General features: G+C 35.1%; 1 protein-coding gene across 1 annotated transcript in view; it reads right to left on the bottom strand.

Moving 5' to 3' along the window:
- ROBO2 (roundabout guidance receptor 2) overlaps nucleotides 1-15,853 on the bottom strand; it is a 1,536,637-nt gene that overhangs the window by 1,503,328 nt on the left and 17,456 nt on the right. The window contains exon 2 of the mRNA XM_084801525.1: nucleotides 8,349-8,468. Coding sequence (XP_084657651.1) covers nucleotides 8,349-8,454 — 106 coding nt within the window. The 5' untranslated portion in view covers nucleotides 8,455-8,468. The remainder of the gene's footprint in view (nucleotides 1-8,348; nucleotides 8,469-15,853) is intronic.

The raw sequence follows: 15,853 nt of genomic DNA, 5'->3' as shown, positions 1-15,853 counted from the left end.
CTTTGTGGTGTGTTTTACACTATGACATTTGAGTCTCTACAGTCTCCCTCAGTACCATATACCCCTAGTTACTGGCACATATTTCTTTGTAAAAACTAGTTGACTAGTGTTTGGAGGCTAAAGTTTTATTTATTTTTTACTAATTTTTAAATAAAATCATTTTACTTTCTATATTTAACTCATTCTGCTATTTCTTTGAGCTTTTTATTCACTGGAATATGCATCATGTTCTATCTTTGTCCTTTTCCCTTTCATAATATTATGAGATGTTAATTTTCTAAGAAAACTCTATCTGGGCAAAAATTTTTATAAATCACAATGACACCTTTATATTGAGAACACAATTCTACTAAGAAATACATATTTTAAGTTTTTCCTAGTTCTAAGATTGAAACCAACAAGCTTTTCCAGTTTGATGCATCCTTTGTAACAGGGAATAAAGCCATATACTTCATTCACTTGTGGCTATTACCTCATTACCATTGTCTACACTGGAGTCCCAGAAACCTAGCCTAACATGGGTTTGACTGATGAAATAGTGGCTTGAAAGCATTTTTATCTGCATCTTCCAATGGAATAAGTGACCCTTATAATTAACATCTTCAATTAAAAACCTACATCTCGTGAAAATAGATTATACATTATGCTAAATTTATATTGGCCCTCTATTCTAGAAAGCTTTCAAATTAATTAAAATAAGATATTTGGAAATGGGAATAAGAGATAAAAGCCCTTGTTCTTCAATTTAAAGTAGAACTTAATGTTATTTTAATATTATCATTTTTAGATGATTATTAGAGCATTAACAACATTATTTAGTTCTAAATGGTAGTTATTAAAAGATCAACATGAGTAGATCTTACCAGGAGGAAGACTCAGCATCCTTATCATTTCTTTACCTTTTTCCAAACAAAAGTCAAAATTCCCCACCTTAAAGACCAACAAGCCTCTGCCAATTCTCTCCTTTTTATTGTCTCTCCTGCCTGCTACACCTTCATACCACCTGTGCATTTCTGTGTTTTAATTTCTTGCTTCCTGTGCTCTAATGAAAACAACAACAACAACCCGAAACAATCTTGCCCAAAGTTGTGCTCTTTGCAAAAGAACATTCTCAGGTTCTCTGTATGGCTTAGGCCTTCAAAGCATTCAACTCCCAGCAGCCATGTCTTCCATGTGGCCGTTTTTGGCTATGCAACAAAAACATATCCTCTTAAAATTCCTTCTTCCTACTACAGGGTTATTTTTGCTATCTCTTGTTGTACACAGGTATGTCTTTGTTGTCCTTGCCTCATTAAGATTATCTTGTGGCAGAGCTGTTATTCGTCAGTTTCTTTCACAGAGAAAATTTCTTGGCTTAGAGCAAAAATATTATAAACATTCATCAATACATAGTTTACACATTGAGGTTATTTTTTAATTAAAAAGGAAAATCTCAGAAGCTTACACTAAGTGTATATTGAGAAATGCTGACATTGTTTCATGTGGGGAACCGTGTCAACCACAGAACACTACACAAATAAGACTGAGGAACCCAGGAGTTAACACAAAGTAAGTGGCACCTGCACTGAAGGACTGGAAGAATGTCAAGAGACAAAAAGGGTGGAGCTCTTTGTGAGGAAAAACATTGCCTAGTTTGTTGAGTTGAAGCAGCCAGTATCTTTGATTGTACCACCCACAATGGATTCTCTCTGACTATGATGTAGATCCCATGGAGAAGTCTGTGTTAGCACATGCATCAGTGTTTTTAACTACTTTTAGGAGAATGAATGTTTCCTTATTTTCTGGATGCTGTGGATGAAATTTCTAGCAGCAATGAGCTGTAGTTTTCAAGATATTTACCTATGTCATCTTTCCCAGGCCTTAAGTTACTTGTTTCTTAATTCTACCCATGCTGTCTGGCAGCCATACTTGGTGGATTTTATATAATGTTTTTCTTTGGAAAAAATTTAGAAAAGGAGATAAATCATATGAATACTTAGGTGGGACGAGCTCCATGAATTCAAGGCCAACCTAAGTTATATCATAGGTCCCAGACCAGCAGAGCTATAGTGGGACCTCAGCTCAAAGTAAACAGAAAAACAACAACAAACAAAAATAAAATAGAGGTTTTTCATGTGGAAAATACTTAAGAAACTATTTGCAATGAAAGTAAAAACCAAAGTGCATGTCAATTATTAACCATAGGAATCCAAGGCAATTTATGGTTTGATAAAGCTACAGTTGATAAGCAAATGTCTTAACAATATGCTAATCTCACTGCTTCCTAGATTTTCAGACACATATTTTAGAGAAGACAGGACAGTACATTAAGGCACAGTTGCTGATAGATAGGGACAAGAATGTGTCTTACATCAGTATTGTGTCCGTGAGTACAGGCGTTCTCATGGACAGGTGCCAGATGACACTTTAAGTCCCTTAAGACATCGTTTGGCAACTCTGAAACTCATATGTAATTCATGAACTAGTTGGGAAACTCAATAAGTGACGAAAAGGTGACACTGGGGCCTGCATTTCTGCTGAGGCAGGTGTGGCAGTACAGAACGTTTGGAAAGGCAGTGAGGAACACTAGGATTTAGAAGCATAAATGTCAGCTGTTGGCATGTTATTAAATGTTTAAAATGTACCTGAAGTTGGGGGGATTGGAAAGTGTGGTAGGTGTTGGTGGAGTGTAGGAGGAGAGCTGAGGTTGAGTACAAGCAAAGTAGATCTCATGGTATTACAAAGATTTAATAAAATATGCATTAGGAAAAGAAAGAGAGAGCAGGAGTACTTTTGTTTGTTTGTTTTTGTATGTTTTTTGTCTTCACCAAAAGTACTAGTTCCCTAGTCTTAATAAGACAACTCTTGAGATACCTTGATCTACACATCAGGATGTATGCTTATGTCTTTACATATGATCACTTGTGACTGTATATTATTATTATTTTCTCTGTTTATTTGGCTGGACAAAGTGATATCCAAGATTAGGATGTGCCACTGGTGCTGGTCATACACCTACCTATTCTCCCCATGAAATTCTGTGCCAAAAAGAAGACAACCAAAGTATCCAAAATATACTTTAAAAATCAAGTGCCCACACACTCTCCAAATTTGTATAAGCAGCATACTAGGAGCAGTATACTCGGGAAGATGTTTGAATAATTCTCCTAAGTAATTTAAGTGTTAAATGGCAAAAGAAATGATATTTGGATGCTATTACTTTAAAGAACAAGTTAAATTTATAAATGGTAAATAAATGAGTAAAGAACAAGTAAGCTTAAAAAACACTACAAGAAAGATTCTCCCAAAGACTGGGAACTACAATGCAGTGTTGTGAGCAAGTGTTGAAAACTACCCAATTCTTCTCATTTGAAAAACAATTGCCTTAGTGGTAGCTTTGGTTCCATATTGCTTTCTCCAGTGATGAAACTCAGGGGTGAAACATTAGATAATGATTTCATATAAAATTGCTCAACCTAAGCTGTGAAAAGAAGTTCCTTTCTTTAGAAAAAATACTTTTCTTTCCAAATTGAGTCTTAATCAGGTAGCACAACAGCTGTCCCTCCTGGACTGCCCACAGAGCAATGTACAATGACAGACTTTCTGGGTGTGCGGACAGAATACATAGTGAATTCACACAGTTCCATATTTAAAGCCTCTAAATTTTGAAGACATGCTTTTTGCAAGCTTCATTGTCTTTAAATAAACCCACTTGTATTTTTTAAATTGCTACTTCTTTTGTTTACCTCATGCATCTCATAAGCTATGAAAATGGAATTGTGCATGTAATCTGTAAAAATGGCTGTGTTTTAAATATGAGATATGTGCATGTATTAGTATAATGACTTTGAATCTCAAACTAAAACAAACTATACAGCATAATTCTGTCATGGATTAAATCAAATGTGATTAAATTATCCTGCACATGCCTATAATCTTATCTACACAATGCAAAATTCTTTACATCGATATGGCATGTCAGAAAGATTAAGGCTTCTGTTATACAGCAGAGATCAACTTCACCACTACTTATCTAGATGGCATTGAAAGGCCATGTCCCTTAGGCTATTCAAATAGTCATCATTCAATATTTTCTGCCAAATATCTGAGTTCACTTCTCTGAAAATGGTATTCAATTTTAAGAAGAAAACACTTCCCCAAGCAACCTCAGGAAACATAAACCTTCAACGGCACTGCAGTCTTTGAAGCTATGATTCTGAAACAGAAGTGATCGTGCAGTATCTAATCTCACAATCACAACCAACCTTAGCTTTTCTCATTACAAGGTTGTATCTATAAACCTTCCAGCTAAGATTTGGAGTAATATTTGCTGATTGATAGAATTATACAATGTTTTGAATTGCTTGAGTGAGAGAGAAAAACCAACATAGCTATCTTCCATATGAAGAGAAGATTAAGAAGGCAGAAAGAGAGGGTTGGCATAAAAACAAGAGTAAAAGAGAAAAAGAGGAAGAGGTGATCTTTATCTTCTTTATCTACCAGCCTATTTAGGGTTTAAACAATTTCTTTTTGACTCCTCTAGAGAAAAACTAGACAGGTGACACTAAAACTCAAAACACAAGAGATAGCCTTATTGTAATTACATGTGAGGTGACCACAACAATCTGGTTCATGAAGGTGTTTATTAACAGCCTGGCCAAAAATCTGATTTTTCAAACTTCTGCAGCTTCTCTGACTGAAACACTCGTTCACTATGAAGAACATGGCACCGACATTTAAGGCCACCAGATAATATCACATTTTACATCTGATGTGGCATACCTCACCTGAAATGTGGTCATGGGGTCAGAATATAAATTATATAAAATTACCCTCAATATTTAGCTTTGCTACACATGTAAACTTTATTTGCTCTTTCAAGTTTCTATCCTTCTCACATCTGGCACTAGTGCTGTTATTAGGAATTTAAGCATAATCTCCATGGAAACTAAACTGTTTAGAATTCTCTGTGTATTTATAACTTGTTAAATTTATTGTTATATTTAATTGAAGTATCACTTTAGACAAACTCTAAACCAATACTTGTCTCAAAACTGGAAAATTCATTTTCTGAAACAGATTTATGCTATTTCTAGCCTTCTTATTGGTATTATTATATTCTAGAAAAATAGTATGCCAGAAAAATAGGATTCCAGAAAACAAAATCACCCTACAAAAATATTATAGTAGAAAAATGCAAAAATATTTCTTAATAGTTGATTATCTTTGCTTTTAAGAGTGAAATCCTGGATGTGTACTTTCAGAAATTTATCTTACTCCAGAATGTTTCCCTTGATTCTCCCTCCAATGTTTACCACAGTGATTGAATTGTTCATTTTTTTCCCATAACATATCATATAAATATTCCTTGACCATATGAGTGGGAAAAGAAGCAGGTAGAATTGCTGAGCCTGTGGGCAATGTATCCACCTGAGTTCCCAGTTCCCTGTGCTTCTCAGCAGCATGAGCCTTCCCCCTTTCCTCCCTGCTCTTCTCCCAGGTACTCCCTGCATGGGTATTACCATCTAAACTTTGGACATGCCTGTTCAACGTGGTGTAGATTATCCAAAGCTAATGTTTCATAGTGCCTGGTACCATTATCTTCTAATACATCCTTCGAGGACAGAATGTTGGAATATTTATGTCACTTGCTGGTTTGTTTGTCTTGTAGTCTTGTATTTTCTTTTAAAACTCACATGTTTTCCACTTGAGATTAATTTAACGACTGGTTTCACTTTCCTACAGTAAATAGTTTCTAATGTGAAATCCCTATAAGCAGGTTACGTATGATCATAGGAACTGATATTCTACCTAAAAGTCAACGGATGCCATTATAAGAATATTTTCTTTGACAATAGAAAAATGTCAAAGAAAATATTTTATGCAAATACTTTACTTTTTTCTCTATATTGACAAATCTTTTTTCCTTTGATACTCACCATTAATTATGAGACATGTGCCCTGAAAACAATTCAAAGCTTTGTTTTAGCAAATTTTCCAATACAAATTCAAGTTAAATGATCATCTTTTTAAGGAAAGAATAAATTAAAATAGACAATAATTTAAAGAACAAAATGACAATAAAAAACAAAATGCTTTAGTATTATAGTTGGGACATCAAACCATTTTCAACCCATGGCATTTCTTTCTCTTTAATTTTATTTAAGCCCTGATGTGGTTAGGGGATTCTGGGCCAACATTCGTATGTAGAATTGAGTCTGTTTCCCTAGACAAGATTGCTGTAAGTGGTGGTTGTGTGCTTACAAATTTAATGTAGAAAAAATTACATGGAAATTTACTGTAAGTTTAGAGCAAAATACTTTTATTTTAAAAGATACAAAGTAATTTAGAGTTCATAATGTATTTTGTTTTAGTTACACATCCAAAAGTAAGAAAGCAATATTTAATATTTAATGCAATTTATTGATCTCGTTGGCTCCTTTTGCCTATGAAATCTGTGTCACTCAATGTAGTTACCTAAGAGGAAGCCAAATAGCCTCAACTGTAATATTAAAGCATTCCATTTTGTTTTCTATTGTCATTTTACTCTTTAAATCACTGTCTATTTTAATTTGTTCTTTTATAAAGAAAGATGACCATTTAACTTGCATTTGTATTGGAAGGTTCACTAAAGCTAAGCTTTGAATTATTTTCAGGGCACATGCTTCATAAGTAATGGTGAGTATCAAAGGAAAGATCTTGGTCAGTACAGAGGAAAGAATAAAGTGTTTGCATAAAGGATAGACAAGGTACTTACTTTTCTGAAATATCTTAAATATCCTGCAAGTTACTCCCTACCTAGGACAAATGATGACCCCGACCATGGCAAGAGGACTCTTTTCATTGGCTTACTGCTACAGAAAAAAAGTTACTTGACAACTTTTTAGTAAATAAATATATTGATGTAAAAATAGACCACCCTCTTAAACAGAAAAGACAGATGTCAATAGTGATTTCATATTCTTATTAAACCTTTAGTAAAAACAAATACACACATAAAATATATGTGTGTGTGTCCTTTATGAATATGATTTTTCTATATTGCCTATTACTCTGAAAATAAAAAGAAAATGATAACTAAACTGAATGTTAATATAAATTCATCTCATGTCAGAATATTTTAAAACAAAAGACCTCATTTAATTTTAAATTGATCTGTATCTATGACCATGTAAACTTATTCAAAAAATTAAACAGGCATTTTTAAATGGATGTTTTCATTGTTCATCTCAAAAATTCATTGAATAAAATTAGAAAGGGCTGACTATGTTCTTTCTGAAGACTTTTCAAAATAAATAGTTAGCTTACTTAAATGCACACACTTGCTGAACGTGTTAAAAACTAAAGACTTAGAGAACTCAGCTCCATCAGAGTTACATAACGGAACCACACACAATGTTATCAGAAATATATAATTTCTTTATACTTTTCCTGTTTAGATATTTCTTCTCAACTCCTGAAAAAACAGGAGCAGTGATTAATCCTCCAGGGGGATAATTTCAAGAGAACCAGGTGTTTTTGTTTCTTAATTTGACACAGGGTCATCCTGAGCAACCTTAGCTGTCATGAAGCTCACTATGTAATACAGGCTGGTCTTAAATGCAAAGCAAACATTCTAATTTTGACTTGGAGGTACAAGGATTACAGATGTTGATTTTTAGGAATTCTTTCAATTATGTGAAATATGACATTCAATCTGCATTTAAGCAACAAGCAAAACTAACACATTTCTTATCACAATATGCAATCCAAAACATTAGCTGTGTTACAATCCATTAAAGCCAAATTACAAAACCTATGTCCATTTTCTAGTCTCCAAAACAAATTCATGCTTAGCCCAACTCTATACCTCTGGCCCATCATTAGGTTGCCCCAAACCATACTAGTCAGACAATAAAAGACAATCAAGCATTGCCTTTATTTCTGAAAGACATCATGTCCTTTGAAACATTTTAGAGATTTAAAATCATATATTGTACAACTCACTAAAATAAAAGTCTAAAGATCTCTTGGAAAAGTATTTAAAAATTATATTATGCTGTTGCAAATGCCACAAACACACACATAGCCAGTATCAACTGCTTCAAAACACACAAAGCCATTATCTGCTGCATCAAAACACACACCTAGCCATAACCCACCACATCAAAATAAGACTCCTGTCAGAAATATAGATTCAAATTTGGTACAAAAACTCACATCCAGTTGCCAAACAATTTAACCAACTCAGAAAGCACTACAAGTCACTTTGACAAATCTCAGGGAAAGACTGCAACCAACTGTCTACAGCATCCAGCCAAAAGCCTATACATTTGCATCATGAAGTGCCAGTCACATCCAGCTTTTAGACTTAACAAGTTTGCCCCTACCTTGACCTTGCGCATCCCCCTGCTGACAACCAAGGGTCATCAATATCAGCAGTCCTGAAGTCCATGTCCACAGCCTTCCAATGACATTTTCTTGTCTTCTGGCCATTGCATTTTAAAAATCTGCATACCAAGTGGGGTGTGTATAAAAAAAGACAATAAATTATATTCTTGATGAGAGATACTAGCACTCAAATCCCATAACTAATATTCATTGTGCATTCACAAATTATGCTGCTTACAAGGGCACACATTTGAAAATTATATCTTCCTTTGTGAGTCTCGTGATGGTGGTTAATACAAAAATGTATCATCCTAAAACTCATTCTCGAAACGTTACTCAGAATAGTTCAGTCCTATATTGTAAAATACACAATATGAATGTTTGAAAGCTGGACCCAAATACCGATTGAGTTCAATCAAGCAAAAAAAAAATCCTCCAGTAACAATATTTCTAACTCATTATATAGAAAAATTGATGGATCAAAAACACCATGTCATCTCTCTTTATATTACATATGTGTGTATGTGTATATACTATATGTGTGTATGTGTATACTGTATGTGTGTATATGTAGATATGTGAGTCTATATATATGTGTGTATCTGTGTATGTTGTGTGTATCTGTGTACATATGTGTGTGTGTGTGTGTGTGTGTGTGTGTGTGTGTGTGTGTGTGTGTGCATGTGCTGAGTTTCAGGAAATCCCAAAGGTTCATCAAATGGTCCTCCTAAACTTTTCTCAAGTTTTGATATAAGTGACATTTTCATAACATTATACTTTTAATAAAACAGAAACTAATCATCCAAACTACTAAAACTTATACATGTACTTATAATTTAGAATAATATTATTAATATCAGTAAACCCTACATTTCTAATTCAAATATATAATACATAGGGACACATTAAGTTATATACATCAATTTCTTTAATATGAAATAAAATATTAGAATGTTCATTAGGATGCTCTTTTCCATGCTGATGAATGAGAACACTGAAATGACCACCAAAGAGATATTATTTATGCATTTGAATAATACATAATGACTAAAAAGAATACATTTTGAGTTATAGGTGTCAACGAGTATAAATACCGATAATGCAAATGAAAAGATATTCAAACCCCATACTATAATAAGCTATATATAAACCATTGTGATAAAAATGGCAAACATTTTACAACTGAGATTAGGAATTACAACATTAAAATTAGTTATCCAAAAAAAATTTAAAGAGAGACTACTCTTAAAATGCTTGAGGTATGAAATATCTCTCCAGTGTGCGGGAAGTCTTAGTCCATAGATGGTGTAAAGATTGAGGGGTGAGCAGGCCATAGGAACCCTGATTTCATCAGTGGCTATGTCTACTGAGGAACTGGTGAATGGGCTGTTGTTGGAAGGTACAACCTTGCTAAATAAGGTAGACCCTGGAAACATGCCCTTGATGTGTTTGTGTGGACCTTAAAACACTCTTTACTCCTGTCTTCATTCTCTTGGCTGCCACAAAGTGAGCAGTGTTCTTTTAACAACAAACTGAAACCTCCGGAGAGTAAGCCAAAACAATTGACCATCCTTTTAAATAATCGGCTCAAGATTTTGTCACCGCAATCAGTGAATAATGCAAACCTTAAGCTTACATTTGACTAATTGATATATTTGAAGCCAAGAATAATAAAGTTAGTTTTTTTTTCCTAAACATTTGTTCAAACTCCTCTATAATCACTATTTCCCTTTAAGAAAACTTCAGCTTTCCTTTTCTCTTTTTTCCTTGATATGCTGTGGCCATATGAGGGGGTGGGGAGGAGGTCCCCTTCTCTCAGAGGTCTAGGGGAGGGGAGGAGGGCAGAAGAGGGAGGGAGGGTGGGAATGGAAAGATACAAGCAAGGGGTAACATTCAGGTTGTAATCTGAACAAATTATAACAAATTAAAAAAAAAGTTAAAGACACGCATTTGTTTAAATCCCTTTCTCATGTTAGACTCTCAATGCCAGAGAGTACAGGCCTATCCCACATTGTCCTCACCTTAGAATCACACTGAGAGCCTGGTAATGACATTTTTAAGTCAATGTGTCATATCCAAACATTGAAGACAATGTAATACTTAATAGTAACAAAAACATAAAACTTACTAAAGTTTAGATTATTTTGCTGCGCTAAATGTCTTAACGTTTTTCTATCCTGTACTTCTTAAAGAAATCATCATTTCCCAATTGAGAAGGTTGAATCCTAGAGAAATATGCAATTTCCCACCATTTTGATAAGTACTTATGGCATCAGAGTCTGTGCTCTGCACAACTGCCCACTGGGCTGGCATTCAGATTTAGATTTAAATTTAGATTTAGATTTAGATTTAGATGATTTAGATTTGTATGGTCCTAATGTACTCCAGTACACCTCTAAAATGATGAGACAGGGAAATGGCTGTCCAGGATATAGATCCACAGTTATCTAATGCCAAATGGATATCTTCAAATTACAAATAATTAAAGCCTAAGCGACTAGACTCTCACATTAATTCTTAAAATTGCCCGTTATTTTCAAAGTGAATTGTGGTTTTCAGGGAAATTCTTGAACACTCTCCCAAAGCATTTCCTAGCATTGATGAATCCACATTAAAGAGAAGAATAATATTATAATAAGAAAATATGGTGCCTGGTAATCATAGAGACAAGAAACAAAGAGGGACACTCTTGCTAAAGATTAACTATGCTGTTTCCCACTTGCTTTTCCTGAGGAGATGTGAATAAATATCTCTTCCCCCCACCCCAAATGAACCACAGATGACAGATCAAATAAGCAACTTTGTTTATGTGCACATTGGTGTATCCAGGAGTTTATTGGGGTACTTTAGAAAGCATGAGTCACCAAAAGGCAGCTGCAAGACTGGAAAGCCCACTCCAGCTGGGTGAAGAGCCAGGAAAGATGCATTCCTGGAGCTCCCTCCATTAACTTGCAGGTAGGTGCACTGGAAACTCTCCTCCAGGACTGTTTGATCATTCCTATAATCATGGGGGAGTTTTGTGATTCTTGTAAGTTGTTGAGCTGCTTGACATGTGTAAATGCTCTCAGCTCCCTGTATGAGCTTACTTATCACTGAAGGAGGAAGCTTTTAATTCCTGATAGAATAGCTACACTACAGTGATATGCAAATACTTGCCTGTCTGCTTACGTGTGCATTTTGAATATTTGTTCATATTTCAGCACTATGTAACTATTTTAGCATACATCACAATTTCAAAATTCATAACCAATATTTTAATTACCCTTAACAAATTGGTTTCACAAGTTTTCTTTATGTAATAGTTCCACAACGAATTTTTTGGCAAATTTACTGTATATATTAGTTCCTTAACTTTTGAACACTTACATATTACAGTCCTTTTTAAAAGGCATAATTTTACAATATCATATAGCAGCATTTGAAAGCCCTTACAAGCATCTATAGGAAAGACTGGCATGTAAAATACCAGCCACACTATGTATGTTGGTAAAAATGTTAAAAAAACAGATGGCTTTCAACATATTTCATAGTGAAAAGTGAAGCCTTCCTCCCCCCTGCCCCACCCCAAATTGATGTTTGTGGACAATAAATATTTCCTAAATGCCAAGTAATATAATGCATTGTCCCTATGTTTCCCCTGACAGTCTCCAAATAGGAAACCCATGTGCTTCCTTTGTAATATTGACATTAACAGCCTTCCTTATGCAATAAAATCCTGTATATTTATTGCTTGTTTTTACGAAACAAAGCAAAAATCTAGAAAGCATGCTCGATGAACCCCAAAATAAAGTAATATTTAGACTTACAACAAAGATGGGTCATCAACTACTTCAACCTTTTGCAAGAATTCTTCTTACAAATTTGAAAATAAAAATTAGGCAGGGCAACTCTATTTTTTTCATTCAAATCTATTACTCTTTAGATTGGAGTAACTCTTAGCCCATACACAGTTCATGCACATTGTACTCTTATTTAGGAGCTGATTGACTATAGGAAGAACACACACACGGCTCATCAGGTCTTTCACTTTCAATGACTACAGGAACACCTTGGTTTAAGAATGTTCAGCTGGGTATGATGGACAAGCTCTGCTTGTAATCCCAGCACTTGGGGAGGCAGATGCAGATAGATCATTATGAGTTTGAGGCCAGCCTGATGTACAAAGCAAGTCCAGGACAGCCAAAGATGCACAAAGTAACCCGATCTCAAAAGAAAGAAAAGAAAAGAAAGAAAGAAAGAAAGAAAGAAAGAAAGAAAGAAAAACATTGTTTATCTTGGTCTTTTCAATGAAAAGAATGTAGACCTTAACAAAGAACTGTAAATTACATCTTGTTATATACAATAAAAATAAGTTTGATTTTGCTATGACCATTAAGCAAGTGATTCTATGGGATGAAGTCATAAGTCATCTTCAAATCTAAGGGCAACATTAAAGTGAAGTTTTACTACCTAGGCTAAGTTATTATTACTCAATGTAATAATCGTCTGAGGTCTTCTAATGAGAAAGCACCCTTGACCAAAAAAAAAAAAAATACAAAAACAAACAAACAAAAAACCCAAAATGTTAGCAACGGGACTCAAAAGCTGCAGTAGGTTCTGCTACAATTGTTTCTGCTTTATGTTGCGCCCCTAGAATATGCTGAGAAGAGGAACTGAGGTAACCAATGGCCACCTCCCCCTGTCATTTGATTCTTTGGGCTTTTTATCCCTTTTAATTTATTAAGATTTATTCAGATTAGACTCCAATTGTTATCTCTTTACTTGCTTTGGTTTTAAAGGGTTGTTCAGAAAGGCTGCATAATTATGGGCCAGCTGAGCAGAAAGACCATCAACCTGAAAGGTCACCACGTCACATCGCCCTTCTCTCGCTGGAGACGCACTTTGGAGAACAGGCCTGATGCCAAGAGGAAGTGCTGAGGATGAACCAGTTGGCAGTGGACAGAAGATTGAGGTACCGGAGGACAGAAGCCAGAGCCTATGTGGCATCGAGGTTTTTCTAAAAGCAGGAAGTGTCCCCTTGTTTTCAGAGCAGGTGTTCTCCAGAACCTGGATTCAGGACTGTCCGTCCTACTTCCGGGATGCTCTAGGTTTGAAGAACCCTTCCCTAGGTGCATGACTGTCTGCTCCATCAGACAGAGCAATAAGCTGGAGATGGTTTAAGCTGACCAATAACTCAGCCTCTCTGTAAAACCTTTTAAAACCAAAATTCAAAGAGTTAAGTGAGATCAGGAAGTGCCTGTTGCTTACAAGTCTTCACTTAAACCAGAAACAACATAGCGGAACCTATTACAATGGCAACTTCCTGATCAGATTCTCTTTACTCCAGTTAACAGACTTTATAACCAGCCTGGGTATAGTATAATTTCTACAAAAACGTGATGCTTTCAAACCTGCAGCTTTATTGACATGCAGGCAGGAAGGCTTCAGAGAGCATCTAGAACCAGCTTGAGCAACAACTCTTCAAAAACCTCGCGAAGCTTCCTCTTGGCATTGGGGCTGTTCACCAAAGTGTGTCTCCAGAGAGCGAAGGGTGATGCGATGCGGTGAGCTTCTGGATTGATGGTCTTTCTACTCAGCTGACCCATAATTATGAAGCCTTTCTGAGCACCAGAGCCCAAAGAATGAAATGAGAGCAGGAAGTAGCGATGATTGCACTGCTTACAGGCCTGCAAGTCCTCTTCTTAGCATATTATATTATAGGGATGCAGCATAGCCCAGTAACAATACAGCAGGGCCTATTACAGTACTTGAGTGCCCGTTATTAACATTGATTTTTTTTTCACAATGGTGCCATCTCATGAGAAGACCTCACATGATCTTACATTGAGTAATAACTTAGCCTAGATACTGAAACTTCACTTTAACAGTGACTTTTAAGAATATGCTTTATTTTCAAAAGGACTTATTTGAAATTAGTAAGTTCTCATAATACAATTTAGGTCAATCAAATCTAAAGCTGATTTTTTTATAGCGATGCCCGAATTCAATGCACTATGACATTGTATCAAAACTATATGTGCTGTTGAAGCATTTGGGGTGATCTTTTTTTTTTTTCCTTTTTTTCTTTTGATTTTTGTTTTTTTTCAATAAAGTAAAATTTAATTATTTAGTTACTTATTTAGGTTAAAATAATAGTGGAGACCAACAGTCTTTTAAAAAATCCTGACAATGACACAGCCTTGAAGGCTGACATTAAGTTATATTTTCACAAATCAATAAGACTAATTTAGTCTGGGTGTGGTGGTGCATGCCTTTAATCCTAGCATTTTGTAGGCAAATATCTGAGTTCAAGGACAGTCTGGTCCACAGAACAAATTTCTGTACAGTCAGGGCTACACAAAATTATTCTGTCTTTGAAGATAACAAGGAAAATAAATCTTATTTAGTGAAAGTTTAGTTACATGTTTTAAGTATGTGTGTGTGTTCGGGCATGTGTGTGTGTGTGTGTGTGTGTGTGTGTGTGTGTGTGTGTGTGTGTGTGTACGTACACACATGGCAAGTATGCATGCCAGACTATACATGTGGAAGTCTGAGTAAAACTTATGAGTGCTAGTTTGTTTCTTCAACTGTGTGAATTCTGGAATAGAACTCATTAGGATGGATGGCAATTGCCATTTATCTATTGGGCCATCTCACTAACCCAGTATCAATATTTTTGGCAAATACAAGCAAAGACTACCACAACCTTGAAAGTACTCAAACTGCTCGACAGCATTACTTTGGTAGACTATGACAAATCATATGTCAGTTTACACTACTCAGAACTAGGCATCAAGAGTCTGGCAAGGTAGCTCATGTCTGTTTTCCTGGTACTTGAAGATGGAGGCAAAAATATCAGCAGGGGCTATATAGTGAGTCTCAGGACATCCAGGGCTATGAGAACTAATATCAAGAAGTCTAAACAAAATAGATGAATAGTAAATAGATAACAAAATATATAAATTATTAAATGAATAAATACAAGACATCATGAAATGTGGTATTACTCATTTCTATTTCTCACATGTTGTATACTAGTATCCTGCTCAGTATTTTAATACAGCTGAAAAAGTAATTAATCCTGTATATCATGGACAACATTCTAAATCAGAGCCTTCGGGAGAAAGCCTTAAAATATGTATTGCAATGAGCCCATTAAGTGATTATTTTTTTATGCTGAAGTTAGGAAAGGTTTACAAAAAAGGTGGATTTACTTAAAAGTTAGGCAGAGACAGACTGTACAGAGGCAGTCTTATCTTAATGAAAGAAAGACCTTCAGTGAAGCACAACATGAAGTGAAGTGTTCTAAATCCATCTAATTGAATTATTTTCTATTTTTCTGAGAGAAAAGACTTATTAAGGGGAACTATGGACTTATAAAAGGCTGTGAATTATATAGAATTAAGAATTAAAGTAGGCAGTGGTAACTCTTGTAAAAAAAAAAAAAGGGGGGGTAAGCGAGCAATGGGAAATCTTGGCTTGATTGCAGATATTTGAGATGAAACTAAGTGAGGAGGTCATATGG

The sequence above is a fragment of the Acomys minous genome (assembly GCF_964271855.1).
Source record: "Acomys minous genome assembly, chromosome: 11".
Classification (NCBI taxonomy): domain Eukaryota; kingdom Metazoa; phylum Chordata; class Mammalia; order Rodentia; family Muridae; genus Acomys; species Acomys minous.
Note: the sequence above shows the minus strand (reverse complement) of the source record. Positions and strands in the feature narration are given on the sequence as shown.